Source organism: Pyxicephalus adspersus, chromosome 2, assembly GCF_032062135.1.
Source record: "Pyxicephalus adspersus chromosome 2, UCB_Pads_2.0, whole genome shotgun sequence".
Lineage (NCBI taxonomy): Eukaryota > Metazoa > Chordata > Amphibia > Anura > Pyxicephalidae > Pyxicephalus > Pyxicephalus adspersus.
Window position 1 is genome coordinate 125,470,624 of NC_092859.1, and position 20,844 is coordinate 125,491,467.

General features: G+C 37.9%; 1 protein-coding gene across 7 annotated transcripts in view; it reads right to left on the reverse strand.

Annotated features, from left to right (window-relative positions):
* Positions 1–1,023: 1,023 nt before the first annotated feature.
* The window catches only part of RNF111 (ring finger protein 111), a 35,232-nt gene continuing 15,411 nt past the window's right edge, over positions 1,024–20,844 (reverse strand). For 3 of the 7 annotated variants that reach the window (XM_072402308.1, XM_072402312.1, XM_072402313.1), the window contains exons 3-14: positions 19,804–19,933; positions 15,530–15,693; positions 14,486–14,671; positions 12,886–13,193; positions 11,794–12,043; positions 10,488–10,839; positions 10,273–10,398; positions 9,506–9,632; positions 6,041–6,133; positions 5,090–5,185; positions 3,365–3,480; positions 1,024–2,163 (exon numbers count right to left, since the gene is read on the reverse strand). In XM_072402308.1, coding sequence (XP_072258409.1) covers positions 2,046–2,163; positions 3,365–3,480; positions 5,090–5,185; positions 6,041–6,133; positions 9,506–9,632; positions 10,273–10,398; positions 10,488–10,839; positions 11,794–12,043; positions 12,886–13,193; positions 14,486–14,671; positions 15,530–15,693; positions 19,804–19,933 — 2,066 coding nt within the window. In that variant the 3' untranslated portion in view covers positions 1,024–2,045. The remainder of the gene's footprint in view (positions 2,164–3,364; positions 3,481–5,089; positions 5,186–6,040; positions 6,134–9,505; positions 9,633–10,272; positions 10,399–10,487; positions 10,840–11,793; positions 12,044–12,885; positions 13,194–14,485; positions 14,672–15,529; positions 15,694–19,803; positions 19,934–20,844) is intronic. The other 4 variants (XM_072402314.1, XM_072402309.1, XM_072402311.1 and 1 more) reach the window with 4 other exon arrangements.

Consider the following 20,844-nt stretch of genomic DNA (forward strand, 5'->3'; position numbering starts at 1 on the left):
TGACGGTCCTGAAGAGGTTGTATGTTGAGAAGACTCATCCACACTTTCAGGCGATCTAATTTTGGAGATGGGTGGTGGAGAAGAATCTCCTGCTGATCTTGCGGGAGAAGAGGCCGGAAAGGAAGGACTGCCGCCATCTTGATGTTGACGAGATTGTTGCGGCCTAAAGAAATAAGATAATTTCTGAGGTTCCGGTTTGCTTTTCTTTCGTCTAGTCATGTCCATCAAGGTCCGTAGGGTCTCAATATATCCGAAGGGATCTCGGAGATTCAGAGTAGCTGTAAAGAATCGTCGCTATAGCCCGCTATCGCACAGAGCTTTCTCAAACCGCGGCCATCTTAGAAGCCGGCCGGACACGCCCCCCCGTTGGTTACTTTTTTTACGAACGATTTTTGCCCAATCGATCGTTCGTTTTGAACGATAAAAATTGGAAGTGTGTACGCACCTTAAGAGAGATAAGTGGACATTATATAAAGTGCAGTTATCCCTTCAAGTAAACCTATACTGGGGGATTATGTAAGCTTCCAATGCTGAACTCATTGTAAAGAACACCAACTGCCAGTTTTTAAAGCTTATTTTTGTTTCATTCACACACCTGGAAAAAAGCATGCAGATATTTTTTGTGACAAATGGCCGAACACCTGAGCGTTATACTTATTCTGGGTCAGTAATTCAGAAGGTATTAAACACTGTGGATCAGAACACCTTTTTGTGAACCATGTCAGCAATGGCAGCTAATTAAGTTTCTCAATATAGGTCCACTTTAAGCTCCCAAAAATTGTTTTAAATGCCATCTATACACGCTGACTTCATACACACATGAGAACAAGGCTTAAGGATTTAAGGCCTTAAATATCTGTCATTATTGGACTAACTCTGGATCCAAATGGCGTCTGTAGAGAAATAACTACAGCTTAGCAAGTTAAAAACATAATATCGGTGTTGAAAAGTGTATACAAAGTATAAAAGCTAATGTAGCAAAAACCTGACAAAAAGAAAAAATAAAAAAATCACACACGTTAGTTTAATTTTGCTAAGTTTATTAAATTGAAAACCCTTCTTGTGAGAGTTTGCAGGGGACCTTGAAAAAGTTCTCCGGATGCATGGACACCTGCCATAACAGCTGCTATTAAGACTATACATTTAATGTTAGAACCATTGAGGAGACGTCTTACTCAGATTGGTAAGAACAGGTACCTGACTACTATTGGACATTTTGTTAGAGCAGTTTTACAGAAGCAAAAGAAAAGAAAAAAATCACGTCCTTAAAGTAATAAATATGTGAACAGCAGTCTAAACTCCTTAATATTGACATTTAAATATATTTGTATTGTGCTGAAGAGTGATTAAGAAACACTTTGAGGAGACAGAACAAAAATGTGGCAACTCTTCATTCTAGGTTATTCTCAAAGCATTGTGATCCAAGCATCAAAAACAATGGGAGTTGATTCAGCACTTTCTATACAGCAGCCGGTCTCTTCCTAAATAAGGAATGTTTTCATACAATATTTTCCTTTTATTCATCTAGATCTTTATACATACAAATGAAAAAAAAATCATAATTAAATTAAAGAACTTTACGGTTAGTAATGAATAGAATTTGTTTAGCCTTGGACTATGTAAAAACACACACGCGCACAAATGCTCACAATTCTACTGACTAGAGCAGCTAGATCTTGCCTGCAAGTGTAAGGGTCCACAAAGCCCATAAATGTGCAAATAAATGCAATACAAAGATCCATGCAAAAATATGTATAAGAAAACAAATTGGAAACAAAAAAAAAAAAATGGAAATGAGAACCAAAAGAACAAAACCAAAAGCTTTATAAATACATATACCCTTCCCTGCTACAAATAACTTGTTAGCAGTAGAAGACCTAATATTGATTTGTATACAAATGGTAGTCTATAGCATTAATTGTATGAGGCAGAGCCGGCACACCAGATTTAATGCTTTAATGTCTGTGCAGTTTCAGTCATGCCATCTTTGGTTGGCTGCAGTACCGAGGGGTTAAAGGGGCATAACAATTGCTTGAAAAAAAATGTCAACTCTCCGTGGGAAGTTGAGCTTCAATGTCCACTCTACAAATGGGGCACTTCTTGTTTGTGATCAGCCACTGGTCTACACATACTTGGTGGAAGAGATGCATACATGGGAGCCGTCTGTAAGGAGATAACAAAAAGATTATATAACTTGTTGGAAGCAAGCAGTTTTAACAGAAAAAAAAACTCATGCAATGAGGTCTGTGTGTTAAAGAATATTTGCAATAATATGTGAATGAAAAGGGGCACAAAGATTGTTAACCAGAAAGATGGTGTTATTTATACATAAATGCCATTTTTCTGTTGGGCCATTTAAAATTTGGTGATCAGCTTGATCTTTTAAGCATGTTCGCCATTTTTACTTTTGATATTAACACCACTTTTAACATTTATTGTGCTGTTAGACATATTTATAAGGGTGTGACCAGCCTTACTTCTACTTTATTATCAACAATGAAGAAGGCTATAGGAGACAATGGAGACCAGTGGTGTTGATCCCTCTGGCCTCTTGTTAGCCACTTTTGAAAGTGTTTGAAATGCAGTGCGGATTAGAGGGGCATTTAGACTTTTTGACCAGCGCAAGACATAGTGGTCAGGGGTGGGAGGTAACAGACAATCTGTCCTTTTTTGCACAAGTATAGTTATCTTAGGAGGTCACACAATATTACAAGGAACCTCAAAAAACGCACTGATTACATATATGGGAGCCATTTTACCTGCTAAATATTTCTCTATGCAATATTTATTAACAGGCTACTAGTAAAGCACCGATAATCTTTGGGGCCCAGGTTTGCATGAAAATATTAAGAGCCAAATATACTTTCAAGTCAAAAGCAGACTAGCTCAATTGTTTACATAAGAGCAATCATCACAGCGAGTCACTGAAGTATAACCCAGAATGGGAGTTCAATTTACATTTATAGGTGATGGGAAATATATTTTTACCTTTCATTTTTTTTGAGTTGGGGATTTCTAAATACTTCTTGGCTCTTTGCACATACAAAAAGAGTGAAAGTGGTTTTATAAGCACACATCATGGCTTGTGTCACCTAATATATTCAATTACAAAAAGCTCCCATTAAAAGCTCCAAATCTTACATCTTTTTGACTAGAGCTAAACCCAGCATCTTGGCACCATGAGGTGCAATGCTGTTTATTGGGGTTTTCTCCCCTGGTGAAATATATTTGGCTATCTTTTACCAATTATCCTGACATGATATGGGTGAATTACATTACACGTTATACATTCACTTTCTGCTTGTTTGGCCTTAGATTTCACAAATAGATTTAAAAAAATAATAAAATGAAAGTATTAGATTACCTGACATCTTCACCTTCCTCTAATATAGAAAGGCAGATTGTACATTTTTCTTCAGTGTCTTCTTCACCATCCTGCTTGCCATGCAATTTCCTCTGTGAGAACCAATCAGTGGATACCTTATTAGCAGAGATGAAATTATTGGCAAACTCGGTAAACATGTTTCCTACAAAACTCACAAATTTACCACAAAACACAACATCCCCGGTCATAATTCCTGCAAAATCATTTCCTTTACTTCCAGCTGCATCGACTAAAATAATACAGCATATGAAATCCAGAACACAGAGGATGCTGAAACAGAACATACAGCACACAACAGGAGGTCACACAATATATTACAAGGAACCTCAAAAAACAGAATGGCAAAAGTAATTGAAGGGGTCAAAATACTTCCGATGAGTGCTACTGATTACATTTGCACTTCACTGGAGGAGGATTTTGGGCAATGATTTATGGATGAATCACATGCATGGAGATAAAGTTCACTGGACTACAGTTGGCTTTTGCATGTCTGTTTGATAGAGTTTAAAATTTTGTTTCTTTAAAGACACAAGATGTTTTTTACATTATTCCTAAATAATAATAATTCGATTTTCGAGGGGGGAGTAATTTTTTTTTTCATTTTATAAAACACCTATGTGAATTCACACAATATCACAAGGAACTGCAATGAGACTGAATGGCTCAGTTTATTTACTGATCACAAATGCAGCCTAGAGGAAACAGAACTGTTCCTAGCCTATGATTTTCTCTTATATTGCTGTGTGTAGAGCATACAAAAGAACATAGAACAGCTATTCTGAACTACATAACATATATGCTTACTGTAAAAATAAACACACTACAACTACCTAGTGAACAGCCATAATCATTTCTTCTTTATCAATATCTTCAAATACCATAGCAATACCAGCCTAGTCACAAAAACATAGAATCTGACAAGTCTTTGATTCTTCTTATGGAATAGCTATGATGCCCTGGGCTGTACATACCAAAATAATAAAGGTAACTGGTACAGCAAGCCACACAACCTGCAGATAATTCTATATAATTAAATCATCTTTTCTAGACCCTTTGAGGGTGCAAGATGTGAATGAGTCTTTAAATAAGGTGGTGAATACTATAGGTGACAAAAGAGATCAATGGAGTTTGTTTCAATGTTTGATGTAATCACCTCAATAGGTGCAATGTATATGGCCACTGATCACCGATTTTTATGCCTCAAGTTACTTAATTCAATTATTGGGCCTGATTTATCAAAACTCTCCAAGGCTGCAGAGGATATGCTTTATTCATTCAAGCTGGGTGATCCTGCAAACCCGAATAGATTTCTTCAAAATCATTTGCTAGCAAATGTTTTTAATCCTGGACCAGATCTATTCCAGGTTTGCTGGATCACCCAGCTTCACTGATAAAAGTGTACTCTCTCCAGCCTTGGAAAGCTTTAATAAATCAGGCCAATAACTACCTTGACAGCAATTAAGAGTTAATTGTGGCGATTTGGTGATCAGAAAAAAGATAGATACTTGACGATTTGCTATCTTTATACACTTTATAATTATAAGTGGACCCCTAAAACTCAAATAAAGGAAAACAATTTTTGAAATTTGGTTTGAATAGCAAAAACAGAATGGTTTGGCTTGATTTCTAAAATTGGTATGAACTTGTCCAGAGAAAAGGGAAAATTGGATTTCAGAATTCTTTACATGCAGAAAAATAGCTCACCTTTTTATATTTATGTGGGTATGTGCACCTTTCTATGGTTCCTTGTGAGGCTCCACGATTCACATTACCAAGCCGTTCCTCTAGATGAATCAGCTCCTATAAAAGAAGAAGCAAACCTCGGCTCACAGAATATTCCTTAGAACAAATTTCTTTGCGATTCCACTATTATAGTCCCACATAAAGAACAGACATCAACCAATCAATACTCCAAGCCAACCGAGTCTACTTACTCAAAAAGGATTTACAGCAATATAAGTGGACATGTCATGTAAACAAATTACACAACCGGTCCACATGATATGGAAGAACAATTTTACTGAAGAGTTTTGTATCTCCCCCATGCCCAAATGAAAGGCAAACCTCTAAGTGAGAGCAATGCCTACAATACAAGTCTGATAATAAATTGGAATAGGACATGTCCATGCAATGGGGATTAAGCCTGTGTTATAGGGATGAACATGCATATTACTGATGTGAGTGAGGTCCACTCAGATAGGTTAGTGTAACCAGAAACATAATAATCGTACAGTTAACATTCAGTTGAAAGCTTTCAGTTTGACGTTGCTGCCAACAGAATTAAACAACGCAGGATACACAAATCCCAATGCTTGATGCTGTGGTATATCATACATTATATACAGTTATTTCTCATATACATGCTTACAAAGATAAAGAACAAGCGCAGACTGAAATATGATCATTACAATACTAAGCCTCTACAACGGATGTGATTATGAATAAAAGGTGGGATTCTCACTTCCTTGCTCAAATGAGTTCCAAGGCTTCAAAAATAAAAATTACAAAATACACTCTGCATCTGATTGGGGTAATTTATTGTGTATCCTTTAATTATGTGAACACACACACACATCAACCTGAAGGAAACATTCCATAAGTGCATGGAATGACAGCAAAGACATGACAGCAGAAAGCTAACAATCTGTTACAAACCTCAAAATTGCCCCTGAATGGAACTCTGAATGACCTTCCATCCAATCCAGATGAAATGTAGCGGATGTGTGGGTAGCCCGCCATGTCTGGAACCTATTCAAATAGCAGATGTAAGTTAAACTTTAACACAACTGCTTGTAATGATCTTAAAGACCTATTTGCTGCCAGAAGATATACAGTTCCGAGGGCACCATTGTAAAACCCTCTAGCAGCAAAATGATCGGGTGCAATCAAAAAAATATATACAAGAATAAAACAAAATGTTGCGAAGCACCATAAACTGGTTTGATTTATTTTTATTTTGTGATAGGAGACAGATGCAGTGAGAAGTCTATGTGCTGCTTGATCAACTATATACCATTCCACTGCAAACAAACCAGCCAAAAAATAAGGAAATAAATATTGTACTCCTCAGTTCCAAACAATGCAAAGATATGAAAAAGGTTCAACGTTCACAAAAGCATGGAAGCATGTAATCAAATACAGCAAAATGATATAAAACAATGCCAAATGAGTGAATTCTAAAAAGCCAGAAACATGTCGTGCTAATTCACCTGTGGCTATCAGAAACAAGAAAAGTTTAACCAACAATCCTGAACCATGTTCAGCAAAACCAGTTCATGGCACTGTGTAGCCAGTATGGCAAAAAGGAAGCCGATGGGGTGCCTACAAGTCTACCAAAGGCCAATGCATCAATTTGGCAATACACATAGATAAGTTATACAATTTTTAAGCAGTTTAAGGCGTGTGATTGGCAATCTGTATGTTCGAGGTTGTTTGAAATGATTATGGACTTAAAGTCTTTAAAGTGCTTCATTTTAAGTTGATGCAATATAAATACATGATGATTGCAAAAAATGGTTTTTAGCCCCAAGTGTCAAACTGCCAAAAGAGCTGGTTGTTGGCTGATCCTAAAGGAACATCTGAGGCATCAATCTCTGGTCTGAGATTATTTTATGTTTTAGAACAGCCACCGTTTTTAAACAAAGGGGTGAAAAGTAAATTCAACTTTGCACTCCTCTTAATTTCTGACTCCTCTCATCTATCAAATGATAGATAAAGAAAAAAAAGCCAAATTAAAAAACTGCACGATACAAGTAGTCACTCAATACACTGTATATTTATAAGCAGCTCTGAAACTGAACCATTTCCATCCATGACCATTCTGCTGTCAGCTTGAAATGATGGTCACCAACAACAATTGAGAAATTTAAAATTAACAATGGAAGACAATAACATCCATATGCAACTTTATGATTTCAAAACAGCAGAAATGGTGAATTTTACAGTAAAAAGGGCCAAGTTATGAGTAGAAGCTACCGGAGACTTACCATCCTAATAAACATGCAAACAACATAGCTCAGAGTACAAGACAACAGTCTGACCTTTCCTGAAAAGCTGGAAAGACTACATTTATTGGGAATGACGTCTGAAAAAACTTGTAAGCCTAGAGAACAAGAAACCAGACTATAGAATCAGATGCAGAGTGTCAATGCCCAACATAGGTAAGAATACTCCGAACTGAAATGAATGCCCACCTATCCATAATTTAGTTTACAAAGTATTTAGCTGGCAGGAGACATCATCTCATATAAACCTCAGGACTCTGATCAGCAGGTATTACTTTAGTGTACAAAATATGAAACATATCAGGTTGCACTCAACATTTACATTCATTCCTTGAATTATAAACTGTAAATATATTAGAAAAGGTGCAGACATCAATCATGTATGTAATAGCTGCATTTTTGTCCTAGGTTAATGATTTATTGTATTAAAGTCATTACACACTTGGTCAACCAATATTATCATAAAAAGGTTAACAATGGTGTTGTCTGTAAACCCCTCAAATAGAAAATACATTGAAAATCCTCCAGCAATAAGGGTATAAAAAGCAGAAGGCAGGCGAGCTGGAAAGCATGCTCAACTATCACAAGATACCATATCTCAAATGGTCATGTTTAATGTTTGTGTACTACGAATACAGTTTGCATGTCACAACAACATTGCTAAGGCATTAGTATGTGGAAGAATTTTGTATGACGGGTTCAATCATCATCCGGATATGGCACCATGTTCCCCCCCCATGTTCTATCCTGTCTGTGTAATCAAACATGTTATCATTAGGGATTACTACAAGGGAAGACTAGGTGTGAAACTGGCATTCAGTACCTAAGACCAACTCCCCCCACCTTGTCCTTAGCAGTATATAACTTGTTCCCAAATCATACAGATCTAATCTCCTAAACTCATCTCCAACACTAGACAATCTATTTAGGGTCTTCCATGTCTTTACCATAATGGTTTATTCATTGTTCCACAGTAAAGAAGAAGTATTGGAATGCTTATAATAGCTTTGCCATGGTGTGGTTTAAAACGTTCCACGTGATTTATAGAAATAACATAAAACATGAAAGCCAACCTCTGTGTTTTTAGTTAGCAGCTACATGAAAATTTCTGAAAATAAATGCATTTCACTGGCACAAAATAACTTTTACTATGTTTTATAATATTACAGGCTTTAATCAAAAATAACTCAAAGCAAGACTTAAAAAAAGGGCTGCTAGCTACAATCCATACATCTAGCATATCAGTGCAAATCTTACATTAGACTGTTTTATATATTTTTTATATTTCCCCACAGACCATCAACACTGTTTCCAATGTACCAGTATTACGTACATCAGGTTTACAATGGTAAAAGGTTACATTTTGCTTTAGGCGGGATACACTACAAGGAGTAAAGTAAAGTAAATTTATATTATTTATTTATTTATATATCTTCCTTATGATTCACAGGCCACCAGTAAATACATGAACTGCTGACCCCATCACTTCTATATGTTTGTTGCTAACACAAAGAACTAGATATTCTTCACAGCCAATGTTGGAGTACGTATTCATATGGAGAGAAGTTTAGATAAGAGGTAACTTTGTAGAAAGCTACTAATACGTGTATGAACTTTAGTTGAATTGGTCAATTACTGACAGATTTCCTCTTCGGCAAGGTGACTGTTTAGGAACCATTGTTAAACTGTACTTCAATGTATTCATCCAAAAATAGAAACCTGAAAATGTCATGTATCCTAGGTCGCGTACACACTTGCAATATTTGTTGTTGGAAAGGATCTTTCACGATCCTTTCCAACAACAAAAGACTGCACAATGCATTCATGAGCGCTGTACATACAGCACCGTTCTGCTCTATGGAGGGCTGGATGACGATTAAGCAGCACCCTGATGCACTTTCTCCCCTTCACTTTTATTACGATCATTCATGGATCTGGCAGGACAGATCCATGAACGACGAGCACTATACACACGAAAGATTCTCGTCCAATATTATCCCTGAGATGTGTACGTAGCCTTATTTGTAACTCAGGAGATAAGGTTTGCACAATAGATTAGCAGCAGTAATGACTTATCTAAGAGCACACAATCACATATAAAGTAAATATGTCTTACCATTAATGGCAAAGCCCCAATCTGCAAGTGGTGAAGTCTAGGAGGTGGATGGTAGTGAGCTAAGTGAGGATGTAAAGGACCAGTTTGATACGGGGCAGCTGTAACACCAGTTTCAATTGCTATTTCCCTGTAGGAATCAGACAAAAGTATTTATAGCATTTTCCAGTAACAGAGGCTCAAGATAAAGTGTGTTATAAAACAAAAAACAGGCTTATCAGAGGTACTTTTATGTCTGCTAAACGCTTGACAGAGATAGCGGACATGTGGAACACTTCTTTACCAGTAAACTGTGTGCCATTTCATTATGAGATGTAAGTTCCCCACAAATGTTCTCTTTGGGCACTGAAGGTTGTAGCATACAACATATTAAAAGCAAAAAAAACATAAAACCAAAGTAAACAATTTTTACTACAGTAATGTGAAGCTTGATTGGCTGCTAGGGTTTTACTCTGCACAAAGCTACTGCAATTTGCCCTTTCTTATTAAACAACCATGTGTTTTACCTCTAACTATACAAGTACTAAATACCCATCTTGATTCAACAAATTGCAATAACTTGTAACAGAAAAAGTATCTATTAATCTAGAGTATACTGAACATGCAGCATACAAAAAGCTATAAACTCTTACTGTAAAAAAACATATAATGATATTTCTGCTGAGTAAATTCAACTGTGAAGCAATGTACACCTAACATCTAGAAAAGCCTAAAAGTAATGCAAGATTAATCTAATATTTGACTTTAGATTCAAAATTCAGATTACTTACCAGGCAGACCTGTCAGAAGCTTGGCGGGGATGGGAGGACATAGTTTGTGGTACATGAATATGGTGTCCATGGCCATAATTGGGATGCATTCTGTGTGGATGTGGTGGTGGGCGTTCGTGAGCTCTCCTAGAAAACATAATGTTGATACAGCTCGTCAGCATCTAGAAAGAAGAACACTGCACACTAGTGCGATTAAAGATCTGAAGAATACTTACGTTGGATGCTGCATAAGACGCCGCCTTTGAACTTCCATCCTCTGAATAACGTCATGAGGGTGCAACCTCTGTGTTGTAGGTGCTGTGGCAGAAATATGGTGGGATATAGACTGGTGGGAGGTGGACAAATGCTGTGAAAGAGGAGCAGCAGAACTGGTGAAATGATGGGACGGAGGTGGAGGAGGGACAGGGTGTGTTGAAGACAAACTTGGAAGAGATGGATGAAAAGGTGCTACTGGATGTGCAATAACATAGTCCACCTGGGGTGGAGGGGGAGGTTGGGGAGGGGGGTTGGTATGAGAATGAGGGCAAGATGATGATTGGTGGTGTAGAGGCCTTGTAAGTGAAGCATCTAAAAGCAAGCAGAAAAAATAGAAACCATCAAAAAAAGTTATGGAGAACTCAATACAGAAATGTCTCGTCAAAAAATGAACTCCTAGATTCATGGTGTTTTTTTTTTCCTTAAGCTCTAAACTGTACATCACATGGGCTATGCAGTTCAGAGCCAGCCGCCGTGGACTATTAAACTCTTGCGCATGTCATCCCATGACAACTGGATCGTCACAGAAATCTGCAGTGGAGACAGTGGGGAAGATGGAGCCTTCCATGTATGTAGTAATGACAAGTCCTGGACCGGTCAACGCTGCACGGCCACTGCACAGGGTATGTGCCATAATGTATGCCGTGCAAGGGATTATAACAGAAGCTCAACACCCATCAATGAATTTAGTTCTGCTTTAAGTGAGCACTAAAATCACAGACAATAGGTGCAGAGACAGAAAAGGGAAAGCATTTCAAATACAACACAACAGGGTCCAAAATTGTCAAATATGAGAACCCATTTTTCAGTGGCTTTAAAATTTAGCAATTAAAAAATCCCCAGAACAATCAAGATTCTTTTTTGTGACATCACATATGACAGCCCTGTAACAGCTGGATACCTTCTATAAAACAAAGAAGGGATTGGCACACCTTAGCTGTAAAATCTGTTGCTACTCATGTACCCTATGTCAGGAAGGGGTTTCATTCTCCAGAAGTATGACACTCTTTGCAGTCCAAGTTGGAGTAAAACATCCCACACTAAACTTACCAAAGGTCAACAGATTTTAAAAGATTCTTAGACCATATGGCAAAAGTTTTTATCCCCATAAAAGGGGGGTATAAAATATATACATGAAACTCCAAATAAACCTGCTTTTTTGCAGAATTACTCAATTTTCATTCCCAGTCAAAGAGGCTACCAGATTGTAGCTCCATTTTACAGACTTGGCTGTTCATTTATATTATTAATAATAATTATACTTACACGGAGAATGCATGAAATGGCGGCAAGAGGAAAGAGAAGTCTGAGAAGGTGGCTGTGCCTGGGCTACCAAACCAGGCCCATAGCCATCAATAGCCATAGTTTGGGGTGTACTGGCAGTTGACTGATGTCCATAAACTGTAGACCTTGAAGATGAGCCAGGGCAACAAGGATCAAAAGCGGATGTGCTATGAAAGCTAACACTTCCATGGTTTCGAATACCATTATTGCTCAAATCCACAGGCAAGGCTTGCTGAAATGTAAATAGTAAAACCATAAAAATAAATATCTTTTAACTTATAAAATAATAACACTTAAGAAGTCTACAGAAGAAGAAGTCTACAGGGCTTTGCATATTTTTAGCATACACATGGCATTTTCTCATTGTCAACAGGTCAATCTAACTTTTTGATATTTGAATACATTCATTAAATGGCAAAAATCTTGTGGACACCCTTCCACATTTTGTTTTGCCAGTACCCAATGTCAACAAGTGCATTGGAAGCATTATTTATAGACAAACACTGGCAATAATAATGAGGAACTTTAAATGTGGCGTACTCATAGAAACCCACCCTTGACATAAGTCAGTCCATAAAGAAATCTGTATCCAGTAAACATAAGGGCTGGTTATTGTAAATTATATGGCCCTAGGAGAAACAAACAAAAGTTAAGCTACAAAGTCGAACAGCTGCTAGTCTAAGGAGCTCATTGTAGGGGAGTTCAAGTAGCCTGAACAAAGCCCTTAACTCAACCCCACTGAACACCATTCACATAAACTGGAAAGTTACCTGTAAGCCAGGTTTTCTCATTAGTACCGTACCTTACAAATATGATTTAGGGTAAATAGATAAACCTTCCCAGACACATATGGGGAAAGTCATAAGTGAGGGCATTATAAATAATAAGGAAAACCATTGCCCATTTAATTGCAGGGATTGGGAATTGGTTGTCCAACAAGCTCACAAAATTGAGACCAGTGTCCACAAACTTTTGCTCATATAGTGCATTAATTGCATGCCACAAACAGCCTTCAAAAACTTTATTGCTCATGTAGGAAATTAAAAATATCTAAAAACTTCTTAGACTTCTTACCGGGTCGTGATAGGTGGAAGAAGAGCTGCTTGTTGATCCACAAGGTGGAGGGACGGGAGCATTTCTTTCCACAGGACAGTGAGACTCTGAGAAAGAAGGTGACAGGGGGACAGTGGGGTGGTGGTGATGATGGTGATGATGAGGAAAGTGGTGACTATGTGATGGATAACAACTAGAATGAGGATGTCCCATGGCATGGGGATTCTGTGAGGATCCTCCACAAGGTGAATGCTCAGGACAACAAGATGGTAATCTTGGCAATGCTGGCGGGCCACTATCTGTACTAGTGCCAGTAGTCCTGGTCTCATCTACAAGTTGAATGAAAATACACGTTCATTATTTATAGTCTGCACCGCTGTACTAAAGTGCAGCGTTTAATACCTTCTCTAGATAAAGGGCTGGTTTTAGAGTAGGGCAAACTGGGCACCACCTTCTCTAGGGACCCAACTGACAGAAAAGCATGGGTGGTAGCTGGCCTGCAGTGCATGTGGGGTCCCTTCTTGATATTTGCCCAGGGTCCTACTCTGTATAAAACCATCCCTGTCTAGATGGTGTGAACTTGTCACATACAGGACATCCTGTAAGGCCTGCTTATCCAAAATTGCAACATTGGCACTAACTGGTATATATAAAAAAATAGATTTTATCAACATTCATGGATAATCTCTAAACATTTCAAGTTAGAAATAATAGTTTAAAACCAGGGATTGCAATTGCCCTTGCACAATTTGCTTATTTTTAGGATTCCCACAGAAAAAAAGGCTAGCCAAGATGTTCATTTTAAATACCAGCAGGGTATCCCTGGTATGCATTATATAACCTACAAATTTCTGTGCACTACAAAGGGACATGCAAAGATATTAATATGGCAGATGCCACTGTGGGCTTTCTTTATTGATGCAGACTTTGGGGCCTTTAAGTTAATACTGGCATTACTAGCTAGACTAGTCTGCACAATTGCATAAATAAAGTAATGACTTTTTATGTATATATGTTATAGACCAAACTGGTTTCATTCTTGTTTCAAGTCAGGAATTAAAAGTGAGGACTAAGATGACAGTGCTGAAGCAAGCACCTTTGATAATCAAGCAACACCAGCTCATATGCACAGGTTCACTTTTATTGGAAATATGGCAAGAGACGACCTTACCAAATAACAGGGCTTTATTTATGCAATGCAAACTTGTCCCTAAATTGATCAAATTGTACAAATTTCATTATTCTCTGGACATCTGCAATCACTTAATATGTTCATACTGGTTTTTCTATCGTGTAGACATTCTTACAGTTCATGAGTCCCAATCTGCAGACTGGACAAAACTGCATGAACATATTGAGGTAAATGGAAACTCATGATTGGTCAAATAAGATGAAATTTACAATAAAAAGGATTTTGTTTACTAAACCACAAATTCCAGCAGCACAAATCATATGAATGTGCTTTTACAGCACAATGCAAAAGTTTTAAGCAAAAAATGATATAATGTTCTGCTTAAGCAAATCAAACTCCTGTGTTCATCCTTTTGCACTGTGCTGTAGGTTTTCCTCCCTTTTATAATTATTTACATTTTAGAACAACGTATTCTGATGATTGACTAACCTGATGTAATGCTTGTAGTACTGCTACTTGTGGCAACTGAAGGCGACTCAGACACTGTGGAAGCCAAAGACCCCGAGAGTCCTGAAACAGCATCAGAGGCCGGCTCTGAGGTAGACGTATTACTGGAAATAGTGCTGATTGATGGGGACTCAGTTCTGCCAGAGGTAGTGGGCACAACTGTTGGGTCTATGAAACATGAAGAATATACAATACAATAATTATTTTTTGTAACATGTTCTGCTATGTGTGCTGATTAAATAATACACTCACAGATCCAAACATCAAAATAATTCTTAAGTAAGGAAAATTTTCTGTCAAATCCCTATGCCTTTCATTAACTTAAATATGTTTTAATGGTGCCAATTCCAAAAATATGCAATTAGTGAAGAGACTTAGCTAGCAATACTATTAAAATACCATTATACTGTGTTTTGCTGCATTTACATCCTTTCATCAGGAACAGTGTAAGAAAGTTTACAAAAATATTAAAGAAAACCTGCTCAATACATTTTTGGTGTAGACTGCAAAGAAAATTGTTTATAACATTATATAATAATGCACCACAAACTCATTTAAAATTCATCTAAACTGAACTATTAAAAAACAGTCAGCCAATTATAACACTATTATTTCTCATTAGGTATACCCACAAGAAGAACCCACAATACACTGGTAGTTGGTGGATCTCAAAAGGTTCAGAAACAAAATCTCTTGCAAACTCTCTCAGACTATTTAATTCACTTGTAGCACCTGCTTATGGCCAAAAAAAGAAGCTGCTTGCAGAGCACAAGGTCACCATTGTTTATACTAAAGGTATCTATGTTCTTAGTGATATGGTTGTAGCAGATGAGCAGAGACATTAAGCCTGTGTTTGACAATTTTATCTTTAAAGTAGGTGGCTACGCCTCCACCTCTCAGATTGTAAGCTCTTCTGGGCAGGGTCCTCTCTCCTTCTCCTGTCTGTATCTGTCCGGTGTAAAATTTTGGCGCTTTAAAAAACTGTTTATTAATAATATTTTCCTAACTCATGCAGGTCAAACGTACCATCTTCATCTACAGTCAGGTCCACAACTTCAGTTGCACTTTGTCTAAGTGGCTGTATAACCGTAGAAACCCGACTGCGACTTCTGTGCTCCTGGGTTCTTCCAGTCTGTGAATTTGAATTTTGTCCCCAATGAGATCGAGAATGTCCAAGTGCGGAGCGAGATCTATTAAGAACATGGGAATAATGTTTATTATCTGCAAACATACTATTTAGATGATCTACAACAAAAACAAAACTTCTGAATCTAGAAAAGAATCCCTTTTAATGGTACACACAGCAATTATAAGGTCTGTGGGAAAGGCAATAAATATCACATACAAGAGAAGGATGCGTAAATAATCATACCTCTTGTCATGATTTTTAGCTCAATCTGGGATTTCTCTTTAAAGACTAACATGTACAAAGCCACATTTACCATAATCAATACATAGCTAAGCTCCGCTTTGTGCACAAGGACATATTGTCAGAGCTTATCTATTATAAAGCAGAATTATAAAGACTGGGTTGGTTTTAGCTGGCCTTATAGGGAATGTTATTTTAGTTAAGCTTCTTTAAAGCCTAACTCTAGTATATAAAAGGCACAAAATCTGCAGCAATGTAATGAAGACATCAGTAAATCTACTTTTTAAATGCTAGCGGTGCAAGTTCCGGAATTTCAATCAGCCTTTTGTCCTTGCACACTATAGTTTAAAGAGGGGGAAATCAGCAAAAAGAGCCAATTTTGAGCGTGTCGATAGAAGGAGAAAGCAAAATGACAGCAGAAAGCTCATCAATGTGTCCCTTGATCTATCTTAAATGGAACCAACATGATGTTATTTGTGATCGATTCATAAAACGAGGCCCTGGGATGATGCATGGTGTGTCCTATATATGTAAATATGTAAAGGATACAAAGAACCATTTTTTTTTATTATTATTGATGGTTAGATCTAGTCTACATGTCCCTCCAGAGTAAAAATAAAATCAGGACATGCCAATACATCTGCTGCTAAATGTATTATTTTCACAATTCAATGTTCTCCATGTGCACAGATAAAGAATTCTTAATACATATGTTTTACCCGCAAAGCATCCCTAGGGGAAATGCACAGCTGTATAAACTGTAGGGGTTTCCCTAACACTCCCCAGCTCAATCTCTACACTACACAATGTATCCAGGACAAGTTATGCTTGTAATATAAACAAGAAATAGACAAGATTACAGGGCTGGATGAAAATGTAAGCAGAATACAATATCCTGTGTAGGCAGCAGTGTATACCCCTCTGCTTAATCGTACAGCTTGGGTTTGCAGCACTTGTCAGCAAATGGGTTAAATGCTTTCATTTAATTTGTTTTGTGTGTGAAGGGGAAACTGCACAGCAAGCGAATTTCAGGAGCCAGTGGAAAATACTCCAACCGTCTGTTTATAGCATAGCGACTTCCAAATGATCTGGGCCTCTTCCATTTCACACTGAAACAGATGGAATGTTTACGAAGAACTACAGAACAATCCAACACTCAACTCGCACTTCAAGACGTTGTTCAGAAGGCTATGTGCCAGGAGATAATATGGCCAGGGGTGTTACAAGATACTAAGGGTAACAGACATCAACCAATCTGCTAGGGTTTCATAACAATCATCCTTTAGGACTAGGCGGATGTTAATAGAGGGTACTCATAATACCCAAGGTAAAGAGGAAAGCCAGTCGAGTATTAAACACAAATAATGCAGGTTGATGTACCAGATTTTGGAGTGTAGGAGAAGTACTAAGAAAATCAGCTAATGTGCTCATAAAAAGCATGCCAGCAGGAGGAAGAAGCAAAGTGACAGATTAACTTGTGTGTTGCTTTTCTTACCACATTCTATTCTTGGGCTGGGGTGGGTTTGTTTTTGCCAAGGGATTTGTATTTCTGTTCACCAAGTCCTGAGATTTACACAGCTCTGCTACACAACACAGTACTGCCATTGTTCTCTCCACCGTTTTGTGTAGCCCGAAAGAAAAAAGAAAAAATATCTGGCAGCCCTTTGTAAACTCCTAATAGAGTGTCCTAGAATATACACATGCTGTGTGGTAGCAAAAGAGCAACACAAAGATATTTAGAAGCAAGGGGAAGAGGGTAGCAGATCTAAACTTGTTATTCTACAATAGACAAAACGCAGGAAATTCAACCACTAACTCTGGAGCGGCAGAAAAGCGAGACCTGATTTATTAAGTCAGACGACAACTAACCTTACCAGTATGTTTTTTGGAATGTGGAAACTTAAAGAGTTGATACTGCAAGGTCAGCAGTGTCAACAAAAAGAGGACATATGTGGGTTTCTTCTAGGATTATCCCAAAAATATACTCAATGGTTAATTGGTCCCCCCTCAAAATTGGCCTTAGGCTGAACTAGAACTATGGTAGGGACATTAGACTGTGAGCCTCTCCGAGTGACAGTTAGTGACATGACTTTAGACTTTGTTAAGCGCAGTGTTATATGTTGGTGCCAAAAAAAAAAAAATTCTATGCAGATAGTGCCTCAAGTCTGCTAACCACAGAGCCAGCCAGTTACTAAACATTTCATGAGCATACTGCAAAGAAGAACAGAGTATGATGGAATTGTTGTTAGCTTTGCTAACCCTAATTTCATAAAGCTTTTATTGCACAGCCATGAAATGTACCATGGAGCAAGACAGCAACTATGTGCAAAAGTGTTAATGATAGGTGATGAATCTGTGCCTACTGCTTGCACACAGATCCAGCAATCTATAGCAAAGTGCCAGAAGTAATACAAATAATGCTGTCTCAAAGGCATGGTTGTGGAAGTAATGGGGGGGGGAGAAAACAGGTTTTAAACAGAGGTTAGTCTCCTTTAAAATTACTCATACTCCCCTCTGGGTACCAGATATTCGATAATAAATCTCAGTGAGTAATATATATTTTCACAAGTCTGTCGAGTCCTTGACTATGTACTTAGCTATTTTACTGGCTTGCTAGATACCAAAGACACATGCCGACACAACTGTGCTTGCCAAATACTTCCCAACCAAGCAGATCAAATTATGATATATCTGGTTGTATTTTAATCAGTGCAAATGATTACTTGTGGCCCTTATAAAGTGCAATGCCCAGACTTTGGACTATGTTGCCAGCCTAAATCTCCTGAGGAATGCTACAGTCACACTATGAGATGGATGACAGCATACTGGCTGTAAGAAAAAAACATATCTGGACATTCCCTACTTCTTGGAAAAGAAAAAAAACAATGCATGAGGGGGATAGTAGCAGGGTGTTAGTCGTCTGTATACAACCACTCACGTGAACAAACCAAAGTTATCACTTTCTAACTGCATGTGAAAGTAGCTGCCTCCAACGCTGCTGCTTTTTTCCTTGGTGGTTGGCAGGCAGGGGCATTTGTTCAGGCAGCGGGTTGATTAGAGGACTGCCAGATGCTGAAAACAGTGTTGAGAACATGGGGCATACAGCAAACACCTGCCACTGTTTGTTATTGAAACAAATGTTCAAGTTGGCCATAAACAGGCAGATTTCTTCCAGGGATGATAGCATAGAGAATACGTGGCCTTTATCGAATTTGCCTTGCTAGACATTCAGAATCAGAATTACTCCCCTGATCCACACAGCAGCACATTTCTCTAAATCTTTCACTCTTCATAGAAGGTGGAGGACCAGGATTACTAAATCTAATACAGTGCTAAGTAGCATTTCCAGCAGAATGAAATGCTCATTGCTAGCCTTTTACAGTGGAGGAAAGGCCCAGATTTTTTAAGTAGCAGGGAGTATAAACCGGATAGTCAGTGTCAAGTCACACGTCTGTGTAAATGAAATGGGAAAAGGGGTTGTTTTACCAACAACTCTTATATCCCGCCCCCAAAAAAATGTACACTGTGTAGAAAACATTAAGTTTACACCCCTCTCGCATACCAATATGTTTGTAGTCAGTAACTAGGTTGAAAAAACCAGGAGGGACAGGTAACATTACAAAAATGCAATTAAACAATAGGCTGAAATGTATTCTTGGGAGATTTCAAGAACAACAGGCAATAACTTTTCCATGTGTGCATACTAAGTCAGTGTTCAGTATTATTCTCACAGCCATTACTATCTAACAGTAAAAATGGTATATTTTCAATGTACAAAAAATGATTACCGATATCCCTCATTCCACTTAACACTTTATATTTTAATTAACACATTTATTTAAACCTGGAACTATGGCAGAAAATAAAACATTTAACATGGTCTTATGTAATATCTTTTTTTGCAGTACTGGTCAAGCAATAATGTTCTAACCTGTAAGTTTCACCAACTGTGACAATTTCTACTTCACTGTCAGTAGAAGTAACGTTAATTTCTTCATTATTGGCTGGGACTTGAGGGGTAGATGAAGCTTCAATGACTACAACATCCTCATCAATGCTACCTGTAAAAACAAAAAAAGTTAACTTTTAGATAAACAAAGCACTTGGTGGCATATTCCTTAAAAAATAAACCACAATACAAATATAACATTTATGGTTTTTTGTGAAGAAATAGAGGTACATGAAAGCAAGTTACAGAGGGAACCCATTACATTTATATAAACCTGAAAAGTGTACAACGTTTTTAATGGAACCTGCTGAGGTCATATCTGGCACCCAAGATTTGGTGGGTTCCCTAAGTACCAATACCCATGTCATACAATTGAGGGTCATGGCACTGCACTGGTCAATGTGATGTGATGGGCAAGAGAGCATATTTTTGTGAATTTAAAACCTGCATATAAAGTTTGGTTTCCCCTTGGGTGGCCTAAATCAAGCAAAGATCCAATAAAGTCTGAAGTCATTGGCTACAGTTACAGTGTGATGCCTTCTGTCTCCCTGTGACGTGTACTTATCCTAAACACTGTTATGCATTTGATTGCCACTGTACACTGATTTGGGTACAACACAACGCCCTGATTTTAAGTCTCCAACCTCCTGCCTGCATCATTAACAAGCACATTAACCAACATAGAGTTGTAAAATGTGCTGCAAGCAAACAAGATTAAATGCAGAAACTTTGAATAATGAGAAAGCTGAATGGGTACACTGAGCTGTAGAAGAAGTCTCAGCAACTTTCGGTGCTGGCATAGAGTAACTGCCATGTGCATGCCAACCTAGCTAAAGAAGACAGCCAAAGACTGCAAACCAGGAGGAACACTGGGTGAAGTAGTGCCAGACATGCCCACACAGCTCAGGGATGGAAGGGTCCCTTTTGTCTGGCAGGTCATGAATTGTACCTCCTGGGGATCAACATTTTAAACTGTTTACTTCTGCTTTAGGAAAAGCTTTATTCTTGAATCAACGGATCACT